The 21,655-nt window shown below is 44.6% G+C and overlaps 1 protein-coding gene across 4 annotated transcripts in view; it reads left to right on the forward strand.

The window, feature by feature from the left end:
* LARGE1 (LARGE xylosyl- and glucuronyltransferase 1) overlaps positions 1-21,655 on the forward strand; it is a 543,992-nt gene that overhangs the window by 449,014 nt on the left and 73,323 nt on the right. For all 4 annotated transcript variants that reach the window (XM_080810745.1, XM_080810744.1, XM_080810746.1 and 1 more), the window contains exons 8-9: positions 11,941-12,053; positions 13,878-14,003. In XM_080810745.1, coding sequence (XP_080666871.1) covers positions 11,941-12,053; positions 13,878-14,003 — 239 coding nt within the window. The remainder of the gene's footprint in view (positions 1-11,940; positions 12,054-13,877; positions 14,004-21,655) is intronic.

Below are 21,655 nucleotides of genomic sequence, written 5' to 3' on the forward strand. Positions count from 1 at the left end.
AGCCTGTCTTGTCTCAGAGCCGGTCCGACAACACACGCTTCTCCTGGTGGGTTTTCTGCATGGCAGGAGATGCGAAACCGCAGACCAGCAAGCATGGTTTCTGCCTTGGGTTTTTCTTATCGCTTGCTGTCTAAAATGGGCAAAATCACTTACCTTCTCCAACTTAATGATTGTCTGAAAAAAGGCAATCGTAGGTTTGGCCTGAGACAACAGCTCAGGGCGCTCGGGGGTCGAGTGGATAGGGGGTCTGGGTGCTGTGTCCATTTCTTCGGGCTTCCCTAACAAAGTACCCCAGACTGCGTGGCTTCCGGTTTATTCTTCACGGTTCTGAATGGTCAGAGTCCAAATCCAGGTATTGGCGAGGCCATGCTCCCTCCTGAGTTTCTCGAGAACCATCCCTCCCTGCCTCTTTCAGCTCTGTCAGCACCAGGCAGTCCTTACTGAGGCTGTGTCACGCCAGCATCTGCCTGGTCTTCCCTGATCTTCCTTCTGCCTCTGTTTCCCCATCATCTCATCAGGGCATCTTCTTATCACTGGACTAGGGCTCATCCCTATTTAGTGAGGCTCATCTTAACTTGATTATATCTGCAGAGACCCTATTTCCCAGCAAGGTCCTGTTCACAGGTAAGGGGGTAGGACTCGGACATACCTCTCTGGGGGAACGCCGCTCAACCCACAACAGTGCTTTTCCTTTGCTTCTTAATTGCAAAGTGCTGTCTGGTTAAGAAGACCTTCCTGCCTATAGAGTCTCCTAGGGTCTGTGCATCTGACCAGGAATTATCCCCTTCATTCTGGCGCAGGAGTCCAGAAGGGCCAGGGAAAACTAGGAGGGGTTTAAAGAGAGTGGTTGGAGAGAAGTGGGTAGCAGGGGACAAAGAGAAAGCCCAGGGGCAGGGTGGGGGTTCTGGGGAGCCTCAACTGTTGTTTATTTTGTGCTAGTTCTCTCTGAGCCAGGCCTTTCTGAGATTTAGTTTCCTCAGAAAGATGAGGATGGGGTGGGGCTTGGATTTGATAACCTTCTGAGGGTTCTTCTAGCTTAATCTTTGATTCCACGAAACTAGCAACGTGGGCAGGGACCATAGCCCACCCAGGGAAGTCCAGCCAGCTCTGAGCAGTGGGTCTGTTCAATGCAGAATTGGACTAGCAGCCAGCTTCAGGACCCACAGTCCTTCGCTTCAGAAGCGGGCAGAGGGGGCACCTGGGTGGCCCAGTTGGTTAAGCGTCTGACTCTTGGTTTCAGCTCAGGTCATGAGCTCAGGGTCGTGAGGTCAGGTCCCACACTTAGCATGGAGTTGGCTTGAGATTCTCGCTCCCTCTCCTGCTGCCCCTCCCACTTGTGCTCACTCTCTATCCAGAAGAAATAATAACTCTTTAAAAAATAAATTGAGGTGCCTGGGTGGCTCAGTGGGTTAAGCCTCTGCCTTCGGCTCAGGTCATGATCTCAGGGTCCTGGGATCTAGCCCTGCATTGGGCTCTCTGCTCAGCAGGGAGCCTGCTTCCTCCTCTCTCTCTGCCTGCTTCTCTGCCTACTTGTGATCTCTGTCTGTCAAATAAATAAATAAAATCTTTTAAAAAATAAATAAATAAATAAATAAAAGTGGGTAGTTAAAAAAAAGATAATTTTAAGTGACAGGAAGGCAGAATTAGCTAACATTACTCTAGGAATTATATCATGATAAAAAACAATATCAGACAACACATTGTACCCTGCAGACTTACACGATGTCCTATGTCAGGTATATCTCCAAAATAAGTAGGCAGAGAAATCGATCAAGAACTTCTATAGAGCAGCAAGAAGAAGACAAGTGATCCAACAACAACAAAAAGAAATGAACGAAAACTTGAACAGGAAGTCCCCAAAAGAGGGTACCCACGTGGGCAGTGAACCCCTGAAAATGTGTGGAGCTTCATTAGTCATTAAAAAATGCAAATTACAGTCCATAATGTGATACCACTATGTATCTACTGCAGGGTCGAAAACACAAAGAGATGGGCCCTTATCTGGCAGGAGTTAGTTGTGGGAGTGTGGATCCGTTCGAACTCTCACGCGTAAGGACTGAGAACGTTGAGAGGAGGAGCCACATTGCAGGATATGCTTGGGCTGAACATACGCACTCCCTGAGACCCAGAAATTGACACATACGATGCCAAGAGAGATGGTTAGAACTTTCACAACTGTAAAAACCCAAATGTCCATCATCAATGTCATATATAATGATATATATATGAGATAAATATATAATTGGTAGCATTCACATTATAGGTAATTATACAGCATTAAGGGAACAAACTCTTACATGCAGTGACGTGACTGCGTTTCTCAGGCATTGTTCTGAGCCAACAGGCCAGTCATCAAAAGTGTTTGATTTGATTTATATACAATTCAGGAACTGATTAAACTACACCAGGATGTCAGAATTTGGAATAATGGCAAGGTGACAGGTATGCGTGTGGTTGTAAGGGGCATGCTGGTCTGTTAGTGATGTTCTGTTTCCTGACCTGGGCTCTGGTTACAGCAGTGAGTTGACTTTCTGAAAATTCATCAAGCTCTTACTTAGGATCTCTGCCCTTTTCGGAATGTATAGTACACTTCAATTAAAAGCTTCTTACAAAATCACAAACATGAAAATGCTCTGCGAGCCTTGGTTAAGAAATGTTCACCAGCCACCAAACCCTTCACGTTCATAGCCATATCACAGCCTCAGCCAAATATTCTGTCCAGGGACAGATAGATCTTTGAGCCAAGCCTGCCCCCCCAGAACACCCCTCCTCTGTTTGAGCGCCCATGGCACCTCCCGACTCTGGTGTTCAGGGACCGCTCGGGTTGTCCATCTCCATGTGTCTGGTGCCTGGTGCATGGAAGTTCCTTGATAAATACTAATGGAAGGGATGAGTGAGTGAGCGAATGACCACCAGCCTTTTGTAAGGTCTCAGCAGCCCTTTGTTCCCCATCCGTACTCACTTTCAAAAATCCCAGTAAATTGAGGCTTCAGGTGGGAGGATTTCCGTTTCTTCTCTCTGTCTGCCCAAGAGCTTTTGGAAAGGAAAAGATTTAAAAAACAAAAAGTAGAAGCTTTTAATTTATATGATCAAAAATGAGTCCCAGGTAAAATCAGCGGGGGATTTTAAATTAAGTGGTTTTTAATAAACTCACCTTCTGTTGGGTCACACACAAGAAGAGAGCTCTAGCACTTCAAAGCGGGAGAGAGGAAAGTGGCGATTTCAAGGGTCATTTTCGTGAATGTTTCCAGGATGAAAGCCCACACGGTCCCTGGAGCCGCTGGGATGGAAGTACGCACAGTGCCCACTTCAGCCTTTGTTTCTCTGGTTCAAACCAGCAAAACCACAGGACACGCTGAAGGACTAGGGAAGCAGATTTGTATCTTCACGTGTTGGCCCTTGGAGTGCAGGTAGAGAGCCAAGAAAATGCAGACAGGAGCCAGTGTGGACTCAGAGCGAAGGAAAAGCAATATTCTACAGATTCCTGGGGGAAAGGGGAGAAGAGGTCCTGGTAAATAAATCTGGGAAATACTGGATCCAGTAGCCCCCTTCAGGATTCACCGTGCACACTGGTATAGCCAACTCTGTTTAAAGCCATCATGTCCTAAACTTAATTTCCTGACTTAATGCTGTTTCCCATACATCTGTTGTAACGCACTGTGGTTTAGCGTGTGTGTAGCCACTGTGAGTTTAGGAACAGAGGATTAGTCTGAAACCTGCTCTGATCTTATCTGGAGTAGGCACGTAGCCTCCGTTTCCCCTCCTGAACTAAGGAAGCACAGGGTCTGGGTTGACCAGGCGGGTTTGAGCCATTCTCTTTAGCTTGAATGGAAGCATGTTGCATGGAAAGAAACAATGGTAGACTTCCTCTGAAACAGAAGGCTTTTGTGACACCGAAGAATGCCCCAAGAGGTGGTATGACGTGCCCAGGACCTTGCTGAGCGGGCTCAGACAGACGCAGAGAGAAGAGGCTCTCCAAGCCACACGGGAGAGAGATGACACGTTCACTCTGAAACACTGTGCTGATCGCCGTCACTCTTGGCTGACAGCCAGTCACCCATGCCCCTGGAGACCTGATCATGCCCCCACCCTGTGCAGAAGCCCTCCCTTTCCTGGCTCTGTGTATCGCTTGGTTCTCCCCATAAGTTTTCATGCAAGCAAACCAGTGATGGCCTGTGGTCTCCACGCAGTCCTTCAAGCATGTACTTCCGTTTTTCCAAGAGCTCCCTGACTTGCTCGGGCTTGAGGCCACTGCTGCAACGAGGTCTCGCCGTATCTAGTCACGAGTGTGTACGCAGACACACGCGCACACACACAGTTTTCACCCATGCTAGACAATTTTACGTGACCGCCGTTTAATTTTCGTGTTTTTCGAGAAGAGGGGAGACATGGGTCATGACCTTTTAAAGGCTGCAGGGACCTGCTAGGAGGCAGTGTGGTATGGGTGGAAGGTCACAGGTCAGAGAGCAAGACTAATTTTGCCCCTCACTAGCTATGCATGAGCCTTGTCTCTTCATCCATAAGATGGGGATCACTCCGTCCACCTTGCAGGTTTGTCCTCAGACTCGGAGGGCCTTTAAGGAGGGCGAGAGGTGCTGGAGAAATGGCGAGTACTACCAACACCGTTGCCGTCTTCCATTTCTTCTCGTTGCGTTCCCATCGGCAAGTACCAGTATCTGGCTCATCTTCAGAAGCATTTCTTTCTCCCTCCTCTCTCTGCGGACACCCACCTTTCTTTCCGTGCCATCTTGGCTCCCGAGCCATTGCTACATATTCAGTTTGGAAAACAGAAACATTGCCCTCTGATCCACAGATGAAATGCCCTACCGCTGGACCAGATGTTCACAGGAGAAGCCTTTGATTTTTAATTTATTTATTCATTGATTTACTTAGTGCCGGTCTCTTATGCTCGCAGCACAACAGCTGAAGGTAAAGCCCTGCCAGCCCCGTGCCTCCCAGCCAGCTCCGTTGAGAGTCCCTGTCGCAGCAAAGGCATGCTGCCCGTGTGCAGAGCGCTGGCCTCCAGGGCCAAGGGCTCGCCCCACGCTCCCAGGCCCCCCACAGCAAGTAGGGAAATGGGTGGACCACGCAGCAGCAAATGCCAGGCAAAGGCCAAAGTCAAGCCTTTTTTTCTGGCACCACCATCCCACTGACAGCAGGAGGGCTTAGTGTCAGAGTCTGACTCCGGGGCAAGCATTGCAAAGCCAAATCCGTGTCATTTCAGCTCGAAAGGGCCCCATTTCAGAAGGGGCCATTTGCATCATTTTAACCCGTGGTCACTTAAAAAGCTGGCTCCCACGTTGCTTGCGTGCGCATACTCCGTCCTCGTTCTGGTGGGAATTGCGCAAGTGGAGTGAGGGATAATTAGACACCTTAATGAGCAAATGTATAGTTTCTGTAACTGTTATTTATAAGCTTTTATGTACCACTTCATATTTCCAGAGGCCTTTACAATCATTAATTAGGCTATCTCCCCAGCACCGTAGGAGGGAGGCCAAGAAACAGGCAGAGTTCTGTTTCTCCCAGAAATGTTGTTTTTCGGCTTTTGTACAATCTGCATGCAAACTCCTAACCTTTGAGGAAACAGGCAGCGTCTCTCACTCGTGAGTGTCTGTGTGATTACATGTAACGGTGTGTGCTGATACCTTAGCGGCTTAGGAACATCCTTGATGCCCGTAATTTCACTTGGGGTAGATTTTCTTTATTATGTTTTTTTCTTCTTGTGGGTCCTATCACTTAAGAACCCTGAGGGACCTCCTAATCGTGCTGGCTGTGACACGGTAAGCTGCCTCTTTGACAGAAGACTGGGAAGGAATATGGCCTTGTAGGTGTTTCCAAATTTTTAAGTGTCTGGGGCATTCCACACACAAGGGGATTTTAAAGACTTTTAGAAAAATGTGTGAATTCAGGCTGGCGAGTGAATTACTGGGTATGCATGTTGGTTATTGATTAATTATTTCTCAGTTCAACCACATTGAGCACTGTGCCTGCTGTTCTAGATACTTCTTAATATTGTTGGATTTTTACTTTGAGGTAGAAAAGAATAATCATGGCATATACCAGATGCTTTTAAAGATATGCTTTTTTTTTTTAAGTCCTCATAATTGGGGTGTCTGGGTGGCTCCGTCGGTTGGGTGTCTGCCTTTGGCTCAGATCATGATCTCAGGGTCCTGGGATCGAGTCTCGCACTGGGCTCCCTGCTCAGCCCAGAGCCTGCTTCTCCCTCTGCCTGACGCTCCCTGCTGCTTGAGCTCTCTCCCTCACTTTCTCTCTGTCGAATAGATAAATAAAATCTTAAAGAATAATAAAAATAGAGTCCTCATGATCATGTTGAAGTTAACGTGGGATTGTCCCCAAATTACAGAGAAGGAACTGGGGCTCAGAATCTGGATGATTTTTCTCAAGAGATGCTGCTGGTAAGAGAAAATGTCAGGACTCAAGCTCAGAGCTTCTGTTTTCAAGTCCACCTGGAAAAACTTGGGGTATCCACGTTACATACAGCTTCCACTTCCGTGATGGTTACAGAAACACCTGTGTTCCCAGAGTCCGTTCTGCGGCCTCAGCGTGAGGATGTGGGGACATTTATTGTACAAATAACCTGTGGTTAATTACAGATTTATGAGCAAAGGCAAACGTTTTCACCCGTGCTAGACAATTTTATGTGGCCACTTTTTAATTTTCATCTTTTGGGCGAAGAGGGGGAAATGAGTCATTACGTTTTAAGGTGTGCTCTTCAGACGTGGTGGCAAATCTTCTCTGCCTGATAGACGTTCACGGCCCTGGAGGGAGGCGCCTGTCTGGCCTGACCCTCACGTAGGTGATCCTCTGCAGCCTTTAGCTTTAGGTCAGACACCATTTATTTCAGGAAGCTTTTCCCTAATGCTTCCCGCCACACTCCGATCACAGTCTGATTCCCAGTACCGGCTCCTGTGCTTCTTACCCCATCTCGTATCTGTCACAGTGTTTGTATTTTCTGGGGGTTTACCCCCTCCCTTCCCCATTAGGTCTTGCTCCGTAAGAGCAAGGACTGTATTTTACAAACTGTGAAGTCACCAGCTAACCCAGTGAGTCAATGGAGGTCCTCAAAACACAACTGTACATGAATTCTAGAAGAAATAACTTCTGAATGCATGATGAGAGACCAGACAGGGGCCCCACTGGCTTATTGGATATGTCAAGAGAAGCTCACATCTGACCAGGTGGTAGGTCCTGGGAGCCCTGTTTCCCACGAGCTCCTGTTGGCCTGCATTGGCCAAGTCCACATTTGGCACTCATGCTTACCACGAGGCAGCCCTTCAAAACATCGAGACGGAGCATCTGGCTGGCTCAATCAGTAGAGCATGCGACTCGTGGTCTTGGGGTTATGTGTTCAAGCCCCGCATTGGGTATATAGGTAACTTAAAAATAAAATCTTAAAAAAAAAAAAAAAAAGGCATTGAGACATATATCCCATAGACCCTACTGGCACGGGGAGGATTCAGTCTTCATGCGTTCTAACCTTAAAGGATGAAGACCCTTTCCCGCCCTGTCTGGGAAAAGGCACTAACCGTGACATGGGAGAGTCACCTTCTTAGCACCTCACTTCCCACAGCTGTCCAAAAGCGATGATAACGAGCAGCCTGTCTCCTTTCTAAGATGTTGTGGATAAATGTGGAAGCCCTTGAATGCCGAAGCCGGCAGGGAGTTCATAAGCTTTGTAATCTGTTTCTCATGAGTTTTTTTGTTTCATTTGGGATTCTAATTGACTCAGGGAATGGACAGTAGTATATTTAGTCAACCTTCTGGGATTCTAAAGAGAAAACCAAACTGCGTATTCGCTCGTCAAGTTTGCAGAGAAAGATGTAGTGAAATGGCAAAAGGCCAGTTTTGCTGGAAGGAATGGTCTGTTGGAAAGAAAAAAGGTATATCGTGGCAAGATGGGCCTGGTGTGCCCGGCTAAGGAATTACCACTTGTTCTTTAGACTGCCTGAGATCCAAGAGGCCTCTGAGCCTGTGAAGCGACCTGATCGAGCAACATTTTAGGTTGGCTTTTCCGAAACAGATTCCGTTGTGGTTCCTCTCTTGCTCAAAATCCTTCACTAGCTCCCAGGTGCCCTGGGCAGGACTTTCTAACCTGTGTGGCATATGTGGGTGCCAGATGTGCCAAAATGGTGATCCCTTCAGCCGTGGGGGCCCCTGAATGGGAGCCGGGGCAGCCAGACCCTCTGAATGAGCCCTTCCAGCCACAGGCACGTTAGAAGGATATTATTTTCTGTGTAAGAAGGGACATGAAAATGCTTGGAAAGCATCTCTTTGCATAGCTATGAGCCTTCCTGATGCGTTCCCTGCTCATTTGCTCGGGGTCGCCTCCTGACATTTGCCCCAAAGAGCTCTAGTTCAGCCATCCCACCATCACACACCCCAGTTCCTGCATGCGCCGTCCTGCTGCTCTGCCTTCGTCTTCAGACGTCCCCGCCTCGTCTGCCCGGCCTAGTCCTCGCCCTGGATGCTGGCTACTGAGGTCTCCCTCCACGTTTCCTTAACGAACAGTGCTTGTCCTCAGTGTACACCTGAATCGCGATGGCTTGCGTGTCTTCCGTGGCTGGGTCTGGCCAAGACTGAATGTTCTCCATCCAGTTATTATACATTGAATTAATATTTTGAATGAGACCCATGAAATCGGGAAAAGTAGGGACAAGCGACACACACAAGTCTCTTTCAGTTGTTGGCACAGCATAGGTGCTCAATAAATTACCGGATGGGTCAGTAGAGGAAGAGACGCAGAGGCTGCTCACATGGGGAAGTTCAAGATGTTTTAGGGCAAATGGCACCTTCAACATGGCAATCCTTACAGCTTTGGAGACTGGACCCCAGTTAAGCTCTCAGACGTGTGCCCCACAAGTTGGGATTAGGATGTCTACTGCGGCATTGCTTGTAATAGGAGAAACCCAGAAAGCAGCCAAAACATCGTTGGGTCGGGAAATACATAAATAACTTGTGGTCTGTTCATACAATGAGTAAAGTGATGGCAACGAATAGACTAGATACTGAAATTTTCACTTGCTTTTAAGTCTTAAAGACATAACATTGGGTGAGAGGGGAAATTAGAATGGAAGGTAGGCACTCTGAGACAAAGCCCCATAGCTTGTTGATTAATACATATGTAGAGAATAAAACTAAACGCATGCGTGGAAGGGAAACCCAGCCACCTCGGGGTAGTGGTTTCCCTTGGGAAAGGGAGAGCCCGAGTAAGATGAAGGAGCTTTTGATTTATCTGTCATGTTGTATTATTCACAGCAAATGTGGCAGTGTATTTCTCATTTATTAGACTGGGTGGTGGGTATTTGTCATTTTAGTTTCAAGAATTTTCTGTTGGTTTGGAAGAGTTTGTGCTTTTAAAAATGAACATCATACAACGGAAAAGGCTGGGGAACTGGGAGAATAAGCCCGCGGTTCTGCATTTAGGCTCCTGTTCTAGACACCCGCCTCTGTTCGATGCGTCTGGCACGCAGCGTGGGGTCACATCGGCCACAGAGGACTTGCCAAGTCTTAACACCATTTAAAGGCATCAATTCTCAGTTCAGTCCCCTGAGACTGATAGATCTATCGACATCTCTAGGCACTCCAGAATGTGCATTAATACCTTCCATCACTGTGTATGGCTTCCACCACCTCCCCATTTTCTCTGTGTATGAGAGCATCTCCCCAACCTAATTAGATTTAGTTTCTGCAGTGAGATTTAAGGAAATTCTTTTATGTGTTTGACTGGGATAGATATTCTTGAATACCTCACTGTGTTCTCTTGGTTTGTAACTTCATAAATTTTTCTTTTCTTTGTCCCAGAAAGAAGCAAGTAGCGTGCTTATGGTGAATTTCACTATGTCACTGTGTTCTTGGTTTGTAACTTTGTAAATTTTTCTTTTCTTTGTCCCAGAAAGAAGCAATTATTAAGCCCGCTACTTATGGTGAATTTCACTATTTCTAAAACTGCTTCCGTGAACAATGTCAGTGGTGTGCTAGAGCTAGCTTGCACTGACTCGGGGTGGGGGTGGGGAGAAGGCACGTCAATTTTGTGCATTTCTTCCCAACTGGGTGTTCGGGACATCACATAGGTAGCTTGAAATCAGCCATGGTGGGAGTATTTACTCTATGGAAATCAGCAAATGCTACCCATCAAGGTTTAATTTTTTCCCCCTGGAGAGCCTGTAATCAATGATTTGCTAGCCTACCACTAGGGGGCATAACCACTTTCTGAGTTGCACAGGGCAAGTAGCATTTTTCTTATTTTACACATACAGAAACCAAAAGGCACGAAAGGGAAAACTCTTGGCCTGAGCCACAGGGCTCCAGTGCTGGGGCTCTGGGATCTCTGGTGTAGATAAAGAAGCACTGGCTTTGGAGCCAGGTAACTCTGAGTTCGAATCTGCTAGAGCTTCTCTGATACTGTGAATTGTTCAAGTGTCGGAATCAGCCCCTCAGTTTCCCCACCTATACAATAAGGATGACGACATCCAGCCTGTAGTGATCTTGTGAACGTTAAGTGAAAAGACGTGGGCAGAACCTAGCAAACCACAAAGGAGATATGCAAAAAAGGTAATCTGAGCTTTTGACGAATGAGTTTAGATCTGCATATTACCCCATGCTGACCATTACCATGTATGTGTGCTTTGTTTTTTTTTTAATTTCAGTTTTACCAGACCAAATACCTTGGACAAAATGGTGACTTTATTTTTTTCTTCACATACGTACCACTGGAATCGGTTTTTTAAAAAAAGCCTCAGAGTTGACATTTATGTGGGATTTGGGGACTCGGGTTCTTCCCAAAAATGCTAGCGATGTATGTACTAGGTATCAACTAAGATCATTTGTCATCTCCTGGAGTTTTCTCCACCGGCCGTTCTGCTGAGCTAAGCATCCTGGGCAGGATTGATTCAGGGGCCCATGGGTGCTACAGTTCCATCCGCCAAATGAACTGCAGTGGCCTTCAGGGAAGTTCTCCTGACTCCTCATGTTCCCTGCTCTGGGCACTCGCTACAGGTTCCAACTGCCCTGGGAGTGGCCATGCTTGTAAGTCATCCAGCAAAGCCGAAATCTGCTTTCCTTTTTAGACTGTCACTAGTTAATTTTTGCCTGAGTCATATATTCCGGATTTTTTTCTAACATTTAAAAAAAAAATAACAGAAGGGTATACAATGACAATTTCTCTCGCTACACAGCGCCCCCTCCCCCATGGACCCAGGTCCCTTCCCATGAAAACTAAAAAACAAAACAAAACAAAAATGGAGCTCATCAGCGTCAGCGCTGCCTTCACCGTAGCTTACATCTGTGTTGGTTGTGGGGACCAGAGAAGACTTTGGAAGTCAGGAGCACTGGAACAAGCTCGTATGGCTTGTCAATAAATGCAGAGCCAATTGGCCAGACTTACCTAGAATAAAATTGCAGGAGAGCTGCTCTTTATCTATAAAGATAAACAGCACAGATTGTGCAAACAGCTTACTTCAACTAAACCTAGGAAGGTTGTCCTATCTCTGGGGGAAAAAAAAAAGTAGGAAGGAACCTAATGCTTAAAGGGAATGGAGTACGTAGCAGGTGGCAATATTATGCTCTTTTTAAAATGAGTGTGGCCAAATATGCATGACATAATTGTAATTATACCCTTTTAACCACCTTTACGTGTTCAGTTCAGAAGCATTAAGTACATTCGCATGGTGGCACGACTATCCCCACCATCCCGTCTCTGGAAAGTACTAGGCTATTTTGCCCATCTCACTTAGTGTTTGCAACAGCCTTTGAGGATGCTGTAACGTTCTCCGTACAGTAAGGATATTGCAGAGAGAACGTGTCCCTGGCAGAGCCTGGGATGGAACCCAGGTGTGTTCACCTCCAAACGGTGGACAGGCGTGTGCCTGGCTCTGCGTCTCACTGTTGCTTTCCCCTCTTCCATCCTCTGCTGTTGCCCAGGAGTGATCCTGCTACTTCTGGACAAGCTGCGGAAGATGAAGTGGGAGCAGATGTGGCGGCTGACTGCAGAGAGGGAGCTCATGGGCATGCTGTCCACCTCCTTAGCTGACCAGGTGAGTGGCCAGCCTAGAAGGTAGAGTTATTCCTAAGCACCCTTGCACTGTTTCTCAGAGAAGCCTGAAAGTTGCTGGGTCTGGACAATTTTCCCACCGATTGTGTGACCGTGCCCTGGGATCGATCTGCCTGGGGCTTGCCTGTCTAAGACAGCCGCCGAGTTTGTCTGTGACTTCATCTGTCCATGCGGCAGCCTTTCCCTTCATGCTCTGTGTGCGAGGGACGATGTTCAGAACTAGGATTGCAGAGATGATGAAGGATGCAGTCCTTGGCCTCAGAGAGCTCACAGTTTATTGAAGCAGGCCAGTAAGTAAACGACAGTCAGATGTGCTAAGAGGAGGTCGCTCTCTCCATCTGGGTGCGGGGTATGTAGCTTCTTCCTGCTGCTTGTGACCCCGGAAAACCACAGCCTATTTCCCAGACAAGATTTCATTTTGCTTTTCTCACTTCTACAGCAACACCTTTTCTTGAGAACCTGTGCTATGACCTACGCATTTCTATGTAAGGGACAAATCTAAATTCCTGGCTAAAATAACCAGCTTCTAATCTAGGCAATCGGAAAAAGTCCACGCGCTCCACCAGGCCATTAACATAAATTCATCAAAGTCCCATGTCTCATTTTTGCTGGGAAGTGCAGGTGCCCAAGCCTCTCACCTTGGCCCTGCCAGGGTCACACATTTAGACTTGGCATTCCCTGTGGTGTAGCAGGCCGTGTTGAAATGGAGACAACACTTCTGGGTCCTCTGCATTTTTGCCCTTTCCTGTTCACCCAAAAAGCAAGCCCACTTCCATGTTTTTCCTCCGTGTTCAATGGTCTGATTCACTGTATTTTTGCCATGTTTTCTAATACGGAGGAAGCAAGAAACTCTACAGGGTTACTTTGCTCTTATTATTATTATTTTTTTTGCATTGTTATTCAGTATTTCCCAAGCAGCCAGAAACTAATTTCCTTTTTCAAACATGAGATCTGGTATAATGAATGAGTTAAAAATTACCCAGGTAGCTGTTTTAAACCTGAGGGGAAAGTTGTCCTCCATCATCGTATTTTAAGTCAGGTCACAGTGACTCAAGTGTGTCCCCAAAAGCTAGCAATTGCATGTCCGTGTCCAATGAGGATAGTTTATCCAGGTATCTCCTCCTGCGAAGGCACATAATTCACCTCCCGGCACCACCTGTCAGCAGCTAGTTAATAAGTACGGCCTGGTGCAGCGAGAGCTTGGAGAAAAGCCCAAAAGAAGGAAAGCCTCCCTAGAAAAGTCGGAGTTGGATCTGGAGGTGGGGAGTGCGGAGCCGGGCCCCGTGGCCTGCAGGAAAACAAGGCGCATCCATCATCGAGTCCGCCAAAAGCCCCAGGAAGTGCTGCTGAAACAGAATCTGTAATTTGTCTCAGCCCCTGAATGAGCGGAGCCACTTGTCATCACGCAGTTTCCTCTCCTGGAGGCTTGGGATGGATGACACGGGGCTCCTCGATAAGGTGGGAAGAGGGGCAGAAAAGTGACTTCATTTAACATCTGCCAGCTTGGGTGGGGGCAGGGGGAGAAGACACTCGCTGTCTGCTCCCACATCCACTTGCCTTCTGGGGACCAGTGGAGCCCGTGGGTGTCAAGTCAGCGTGGGGCGTTCCCCTGTCTCTGTCCAAACACAGCTGCTTGGGTCTAGAGATGGGAGATGCCAGGGGAATGCCCGCAGTGCAAGCCAGCCTGGGTCCCGAGCGGGAAGCTCAGGAGAGTCCCTTGCCCAGGAGCTGCTCTGTACCTCGAGAGATGGCATCGTAGACGAGCTCCGTCTGACTCTTTTGACTGTGTCTGGCTTTTCTCCCCCAGGATATTTTCAACGCCGTCATCAAACAGAACCCCTTCCTCGTGTATCAGCTCCCCTGCTTCTGGAATGTGCAGCTGTCGGACCACACCCGCTCTGAGCAGTGCTACAGGGACGTGTCTGATCTGAAGGTAGAGGAAGGCCAGGCTGCCATGGGGGCGGGGCAGCCCCTCGGAGGAGGGGGCGGGGTCCCTCGAGTGTGGCTCGAAGCTGGCTGAGGAGGGCGCTTCCGCAGAATGAATGGTTCTGAGTTTTGTGTGCCGTGTGCTGAGAGAGATAAGGGCATAGAAGAGCAGAAAGAATGTGCTTTTCTCTTTTTTTTCTTTGTCCCTCTTGTGTGGGCTTTCTGGAAAGCATGAGGCCTCCCTGGGTAAGAACCAGCCTGCCTGGTTACTCTTGCCACCTGCCGCCGACTGTGTGGGTTCATATCAGCTCCCCAAATTCAGTCGTTTAATTCAAACAAAAACAGTTATGGAGGGACTCCTCTGTGCCAGGTGTCACAGATAGAATCACACCCTTCCTACCTTCAAGTCATTCGTGGCCGGAGGAGAGAGACGGGTGAGGAAAGGCACATGAGCACACCTGCCGGGTGCTGTGGCCACGAGTGGGGGGAGGCGCCGGCCCACATGTCTCAGTCCACCTCACGCAGCAGTGACATCTCAGTCCACCTCACGCAGCAGTGACATCTCAGTCCACCTCACGCAGCAGTGACGGTGGCAAAAAGCCTTCACCTTCGGTCTGTAGGTGCCATAGTGGTAGGGCCCAGAAGTAACCGGCTCGAACCATGGGAACCCGAGTAAGATAGAAGGGCCCACAGTGCCTCCCCGCAGCCCCCTGGCTGAATACAGACAGGCCATTAGGTGACCCACCTCAGAATACCCGTAAGCCCTAGCTGACCAGTGGGTTACTGAAACCTGGACACAGGTACCAAAGAAGGAGAGTTCCATACGTCCCCGTAGCTCCTTGCCTTCCTGCTTGACTACAACCCCCACCGCTGCCCCCTGGCAGACAGCCTCTGCTCTGTATCCTACCTGCCAGCCGCTCCCCAAAGTGTATTCAGGAAACTTCTATCTCCTTTGTTCCGCCTCTGGTGAATCCTTTAACCGCCCGTGCCCCCAGCCACCCCCCCGATCAGGTGGCCCCCATTTGGTGGCCCCCCTGTCCGATCAGGAGGACCCACATTTGATGGCCTTTGGGCCCCACCCCCCCACAATGAAGAAGACAGTGTGTACGAGTTCTCTGCTGCCCTAGTTAATGTTGCAGAACAAGCTGTCTAGCAGTGGCTTCAGTCAACCACCGTTAATGAAACTGAGGAGTCTGCAGGTGGGCTGGCCGGCTGTCTGATTTTCACTGGCTTAACCAAGTGTCTGTGGTCAGCTTCGGATCCAGTGGTTGATGGCTGGGACACGTGGACCCTCCTCCAGTGTCTGCCATGTCCAAGGAGCAGGCCAGCCCCGCTCATTCTCATGGCAAAGCCAAGTGGGAGAGGAAGTCTTGGTGCTTGCAAGGAAAGCTTGAGTCCTTGATGCTAGTATCCTGTTGGCTGAGACCCGAGTTAAAGTGTATGTTCTACCTACAGTGAGAGGAGTGAGGAACTGACCTCCGCTGGTTAAGTGACAGAACAAGGACTTGAACCCAGGCCTGTCTGACAGCAAGTGTGTTTGCCTCTCTGGCTGTGTCAGACAGGAAGTCAACACATGCAACCGTAGGGAGCTGATGTCATTTCAAATGTATAGCCATCTCCCACGTGATGCTGCAGTAACAATCATTTCGAGTTTCTTAAAAGGAAAAAGGAACCCGAACCTTGCTTTCCTAATAAATCCGTCTTTTCCAAGAAGCTTCTGGCCATGTCCACCTGTGTGTGTTGCCAAGTATTTATGGTCCTAATACACATAGAATTTTGTATTCTTCTGTTACCAAGGCCTTCCTGTTGCTTTAGTTGTTTTCAGATTTTCACAAATATAAACTGTTGTAATGAACAGTCTAAAGTTCACACCTTTCCAGGAGTGAAACGTAGTCAAAAAGAAAGAACTTGTTTTTGTTTTTGTTTCTGTTTTACTGAACTTGAAGCTCATTACCAACTATTAGAAAGTGTTTAAAACAGAAGTACCTCCATCACTGATTCTTTCAATCAACTTTTATGTAGTTCCTTTGCTGTGTCCTGTATTTCTTAGGCATAAGAAAAATCTATGACATACTCAGGAGTGTTTCCAAGACTGTCATGAACTAGAAGCTTAAAGGTGAGGAAAATAAAAGTCAACCCTGTACAGAACACCAAAAAGTATGGGATAAAAAAATGTTTTTGATGATTTGAAAACATAGTCAATCAGTCCGTAAAGTCAATGAAGTAAGCAGAGGCCAGAAACAAGGACAAAGTATGGATCCAGAAGGATAAGCAAAAAGCAGGTGGATCTGACATTTGCTGGATATTTGCAGACCCTTGGGAACTAACTAGAAGCCTGGCTTAAAAGTCAGTAACTATATAATTTACTATATAATTCAAACAAAGGAATGCTATTATTAGTGACACTGGGACATTAGGCCTAAATTAAAGTCAGGCAAACCATATGTTTAGCCATTCTATTGAAAGGCGTTGCATGGGAATTTGGGTCCCAGCCCCAAGAGAGACAAATTAGAAGACCCTTACCAAAAGTTAGGATCCAGGAAAAGTGATATCCTCAGTAGATAACACGTGTAAAAATATCCATAGGAGAAGGTGATAGAGACTGTTATACATCTTATCCTTGGCTTTAGGTAAAATAAGAGAGAAATTCCCTTGAGAATTTCTAATTTCAAGCCTGTGTTCATATTATTTGGTGGGCTGAAGTTATATGTATGGGACGGAAATGGGAAAAAAATGAACATGTGCCAGGCATCTGGCAGAAATAAACAGAAATCTGATCTAGAAGAATACTCTCAAAAATGAGAAAGACTTCAATGAATTATTTAGGTCAAGTTTCAAGAAAAAATGAGTTCTCATTCGGTAATCCCTAAACACACAGGAAAATAAGCCACCATGAGAAAGGGCAGAAACTGTAGAATAAAATTTCAAAGACTTCAGGTATTAGACTCGTCAGATATAAAACAAATATTTTTATTCTGTGTAAGAAATAAAAGAGAATTAAAAGGTTGGAGGAACAAGAGATTCTCAAAGGCAAGTAGACCTATTTGGATCAAATAGTACTTTTAGAAGTGAAAAAGGTAATTATTGAAATTGCAGATATAATGAATATGTTAAGCAGTAAATTAGAGCCAGCTAAAGAGAGAATTAGTGAACTAGGAGAGAGAGCTGAAGAAATTATCTAGAATCCAGTGCACAAGGAAAAAGAGAAAAACAGAGAGACGTTGAGATATTGGGAATGTGTCTAATTAGACTGCCAGAAGGAAATGATAGAGAAAATTGGAAGTGAGTCATCTTTTTTTTTTTTTAAGATTTTATTTGTTTATTTGACAGACAGAGATCACAAGTAGGCAGAGAGGCAGGCAGAGAGAGAGAGGAAGGGAAGCAGGCTCCCTGCTGAGCAGAGAGCCTGATGTGGGGCTTGATCCCATGACCCTGGGATCATGACCCAAACCAAAGCCAGAGGCTTTAACCACTGAGCCACCCAGGCACCCTGGAAGTGAGGCATCTTTATAGTGAATGGGAATTTTCCAGAACTATTAAAAGGTATCCATACGTACAAGCAGTTTAAAAAGAGAAGGCTATACTTAGACCTAGAGGAGTAAGACTGCAGCAGCCTCAAGTGATTTTTTTAAATAACCAGAGAGAATGAAATGTGTAAAACTGATGAATCACAGACCTGTACCCCTGAAACAAATAATATATTACATGTTAATAAAAAAAATAAAAAATATTCCTGTTCCATGGAAATAAGTAAATGACCAACCAGAGAGAAAAAAAACAGATTCTCTATGAAGACATTGCATGTATCAGATAAGAGTTCTTAGCAGCAGCAACAAAGCCAGAGGAGTACAAATAACACCTTAAACTGTGCTGGGTGACAACCACAATACATAGTATACCTAGCAAAACACAAGAAAAGATTAATCAGGTGAGCAAAAGCAAAGAGGATTTACCACAAAAATACCTCTGCAAAGAAACTGCTCAAGGATTTATTTTCAGGAATAAGGAATATGATTCCATAGACTCATGATTCCAAGAAGGAATGCTGAACAAACAAATTAGAAATATGTAGGAATGCCTAACAATCTCTAAACAGTAGTAGTAGTAGTAGGAATGTATAACTGTGGTCTTCAAACAGTTCAACCTAAAATATCAGACAATGACATCACATAACTCAGGAGGGACGTGATTGGAATTAAAGTATTCTGGAATCTGTTTTGTTGGTGAGATAATTTCAATGCTAAGATGGCTACGCACGTCTAACCTTTCAAGCTTCAGCTCTAAAAGAATTGGAAAAAAAAAAAAAAAAGCACAGAAATTATAAATCCAGGGTGGGTAGAGATGGTGAGTGGAGTAAGAAAAACCAAAACAACCAAAATATCTCCATCATTTGTTGGGGGGTGGGGGTGAAGAAGAAGAATGCAAGAAAATGATAGCATAAGGAAAAGAGGAGAAAAATAGAAAGCAAGAAATCAGATGATAGAAATAAGTCTAAATATATCAATCAAATAAGCAAACTAAGTTGGGGGAGGAACAGACACATTGTCCGATTGAAGAGGAGCGAGTATACAGCATATACTCTTTATGAAAGATATACCTAACACATGATGGCCTGAACAGTTTGACAGATGATGGAGAAAGAGAACTGGGATAGCTCTCTTGGTATCAGACAAAGCAGTGGTGGGCAATAAATATATAATTTAGTAGGAGATGTATTTAATTTAGTATTGAGATGGTCACAATTTAAAAATTAAAAGTTCACCGAGAGATACAGGAACTCCAGAGATAAATCAACAAATCTACTATCATAGTAGAATATTTTAATGTATCCTTTTTGACCCAAGAAAGTTGATTAAAAATATGGAATATTTGAGCTACACAGTTAAAAATCTTGATTTACTGGGCAAATAAGGAACCTTGTACCTAACAGAGAATATACATCCTTCTCAAGCTCACATGAGACATTGTTTATAAGTAAACAATAAAGCAAACCATAAAGCAAATCTCAGTATGTTTCAAAGAATATGAGATATATATAATGTTTATCACATATATGTGTAAAATATATGTTCTCCATATAATATATATAATATTTTATGATATATGTTTATGTATTATTTTTTATATTTTTATAAAATATATGCTTTATAGTATATATGTTATATGCTCATATAGTATATGTATCTGAATACAGTATAATTAAATTAGTAGTAATAAGATTTTTAAAAATATATTTGATTAACATTGAGAACATACTTCTAAATTACTCATGGTTCTAAGTGGAAATCACCATTGAAACTGAGACCTACTTAGAACTGAATGAAAATAGAAATAATACATGTCAAAATTAGTGAGATGGTACAAATATATGAGGAAATTCATAGCCTTAAATTTCATATTAAAAAGAAGAAAGGCAGAAAATTAATAAGCCAAGTCTGTAACTTAAGATGATATGTAAAGAACATTAGGGCAATTTCAAAAATTAAGAGACAGGGCGTAAAGAAGGTAAGAAGGGGAAGCTGATCGACAAATTATTCAACAAAGTCACAAGTTTGCTCTTGGAAAGGAGCCGACGGACTAGGCAAAGCAGGACTCACTGAAAAATAGCAAGAAAACTCAGCAGTAAATGAATATGGAGCCATAAATGCAGATTCATGGACTCATTCCCTAAACGCATTTGAGCCAGTCATCTTTCTGAGTTCTAGGAATATAGCAGAAACTAAAGCAAACAAAAGTTTCTTAGGTTATGGAGTTTTTAATCTAGTAGATAAAGCATAATTAGAGGAAACAGTAAGAGAATGCTGTAAACAAAATTATGTCAAAATTTTGAGAGCTTGCATGAAATGAATAAAATCCTAAATATGTATAATTTACCAAAACTGATCCAAGGAAAAGATGTAAATCCTGGCTATCTTCTAGCCATTAGACCTTCTTACAAAGTACACAGTATCCCTCAGTGAGAAGTCGAGATAAGTTCTACCAATTTTTTAATCAAAAAATAATTCAAATTTTAGGAAGATTTATAGAGAATAGAAAAAGAGGAACCCTTTTTAACCCATTTCAGTGAGGCCAGGATATCCTCCATACCAAAATCAGACACAGAGAGCTCAAGAAAAGAAAACTGCAGGCTTGTCTCACTCATGAGAGGTTTCCAAAAACCTTAAGCAAAATATTAGCAAATTGAGTTCAGCCATGTATAAAATAGATAATACATCATGGCCAAGTTGGGTTTATTCCAGGAAAGACAAGAGTGATTTAACATTGAAAAATCCACAAGTATCATTCAGCATGTTAATAGATTAAAGGAGAAACACCGTGTAATCATGTAAATAGATGCAAGAAAGTTTTTTGATAAAATTAAATATTCATTTATGACAAAAGCTCATAAATAGTAGCCACTGAAAACCTACAGCAAAATTTTGCTGAGCATTTGTTTAGGGATGTGCTAATGAATTAGTAAAAAAGAACGAAGAGCCCAGGAACACCCACACATGTATGGAAATGTGGTAGTTAAAGAGGTGGCTTGCTGGCCATTGGAGAAAGGATGTAATCATCCACAAATGGTACTAGGGCATCCATGAGGAAGAGTGAAAATTAATCCCTATCTCATACCATGCACAAAATTAATTCTGATGGATTAGAGACTTAAATGTGACAAGCCAAATTAAACTTTTATTTTAAAAAAATTAAATAACGGGCCTGTGACCTCAGAATTAGAAAGACGTTATTCAATAAGACAACAAAAGCATAGATCATAAATGAAAAGATCAATAAATTCAACCACATTGAAATTAATAACTTCCATCAAAGTAGCATCAAAAAGAGAAAAGAAAAAGACATTTACAGCATATATAACTGACAAAGTACTAGTAAATAAAATATACAAATAACTCTTACTAATTAATAAGAAAAATGTATAAAAGATATAGTCATTTCACCAAATTGTAAAGAAAATGGCCAGTAAACACTTGAAAAGATATACAACCTCTTTGCTGATCTGGGAAGTGAAAATTAAGACCACAAATAATTTCATCCCCACCAACTGGAAGAGTGGTCCTATCAAGTCTCAGTCAATCCGTAGGAAGTCTCCAATCCATCCATATAGGAAATCTCCAATCCTCTTGAAAGACATGTCAGTGGTTTCAATCAAGTTGGAACAACACTTGGGTGCTATCTTGTAAACTCGAAGTAGTATGTATTTTGCAAACTAGGGCTTGGAAGTCATTGGTCAAAAATTGAGAAGTGGGTGAGTTTCAGGAGAAAGCACTCCACATTCAGCTGTCGGGGCAGATGACAACACACTGAGGCAATGCCCATGTCCTCATACTAGATGACATTTTTTTTTCTAAGGTTTTATTTATTTATTTGACAGAGAGGGAGACACACAAGTAGGCAGAGCAACAGGCAGAGAGAGGGGGAAGCAGGTTCCCCGCTGAGCAGAGAGCCTGACTTGGGACCCAATCCCAGGACCCTTCGATCATGACCTGAGCCAAAGGTAGAGGCTTAACCCACTGAGCCACCCAGGCGCCCCCTAGGTGACATTTCTTGACCAGGCAAGAGCACAGGAGAATTCCAAACTCTGAAGTCTTATTTTCATGCCAAAAAAAAAAAAAACCATAAAAATTTTGTAAAAGTAAGTGCGACTAAAGACCTTGGGAG

This window comes from Martes martes (genome assembly GCF_963455335.1).
Source record: "Martes martes genome assembly, chromosome: 8".
Classification (NCBI taxonomy): domain Eukaryota; kingdom Metazoa; phylum Chordata; class Mammalia; order Carnivora; family Mustelidae; genus Martes; species Martes martes.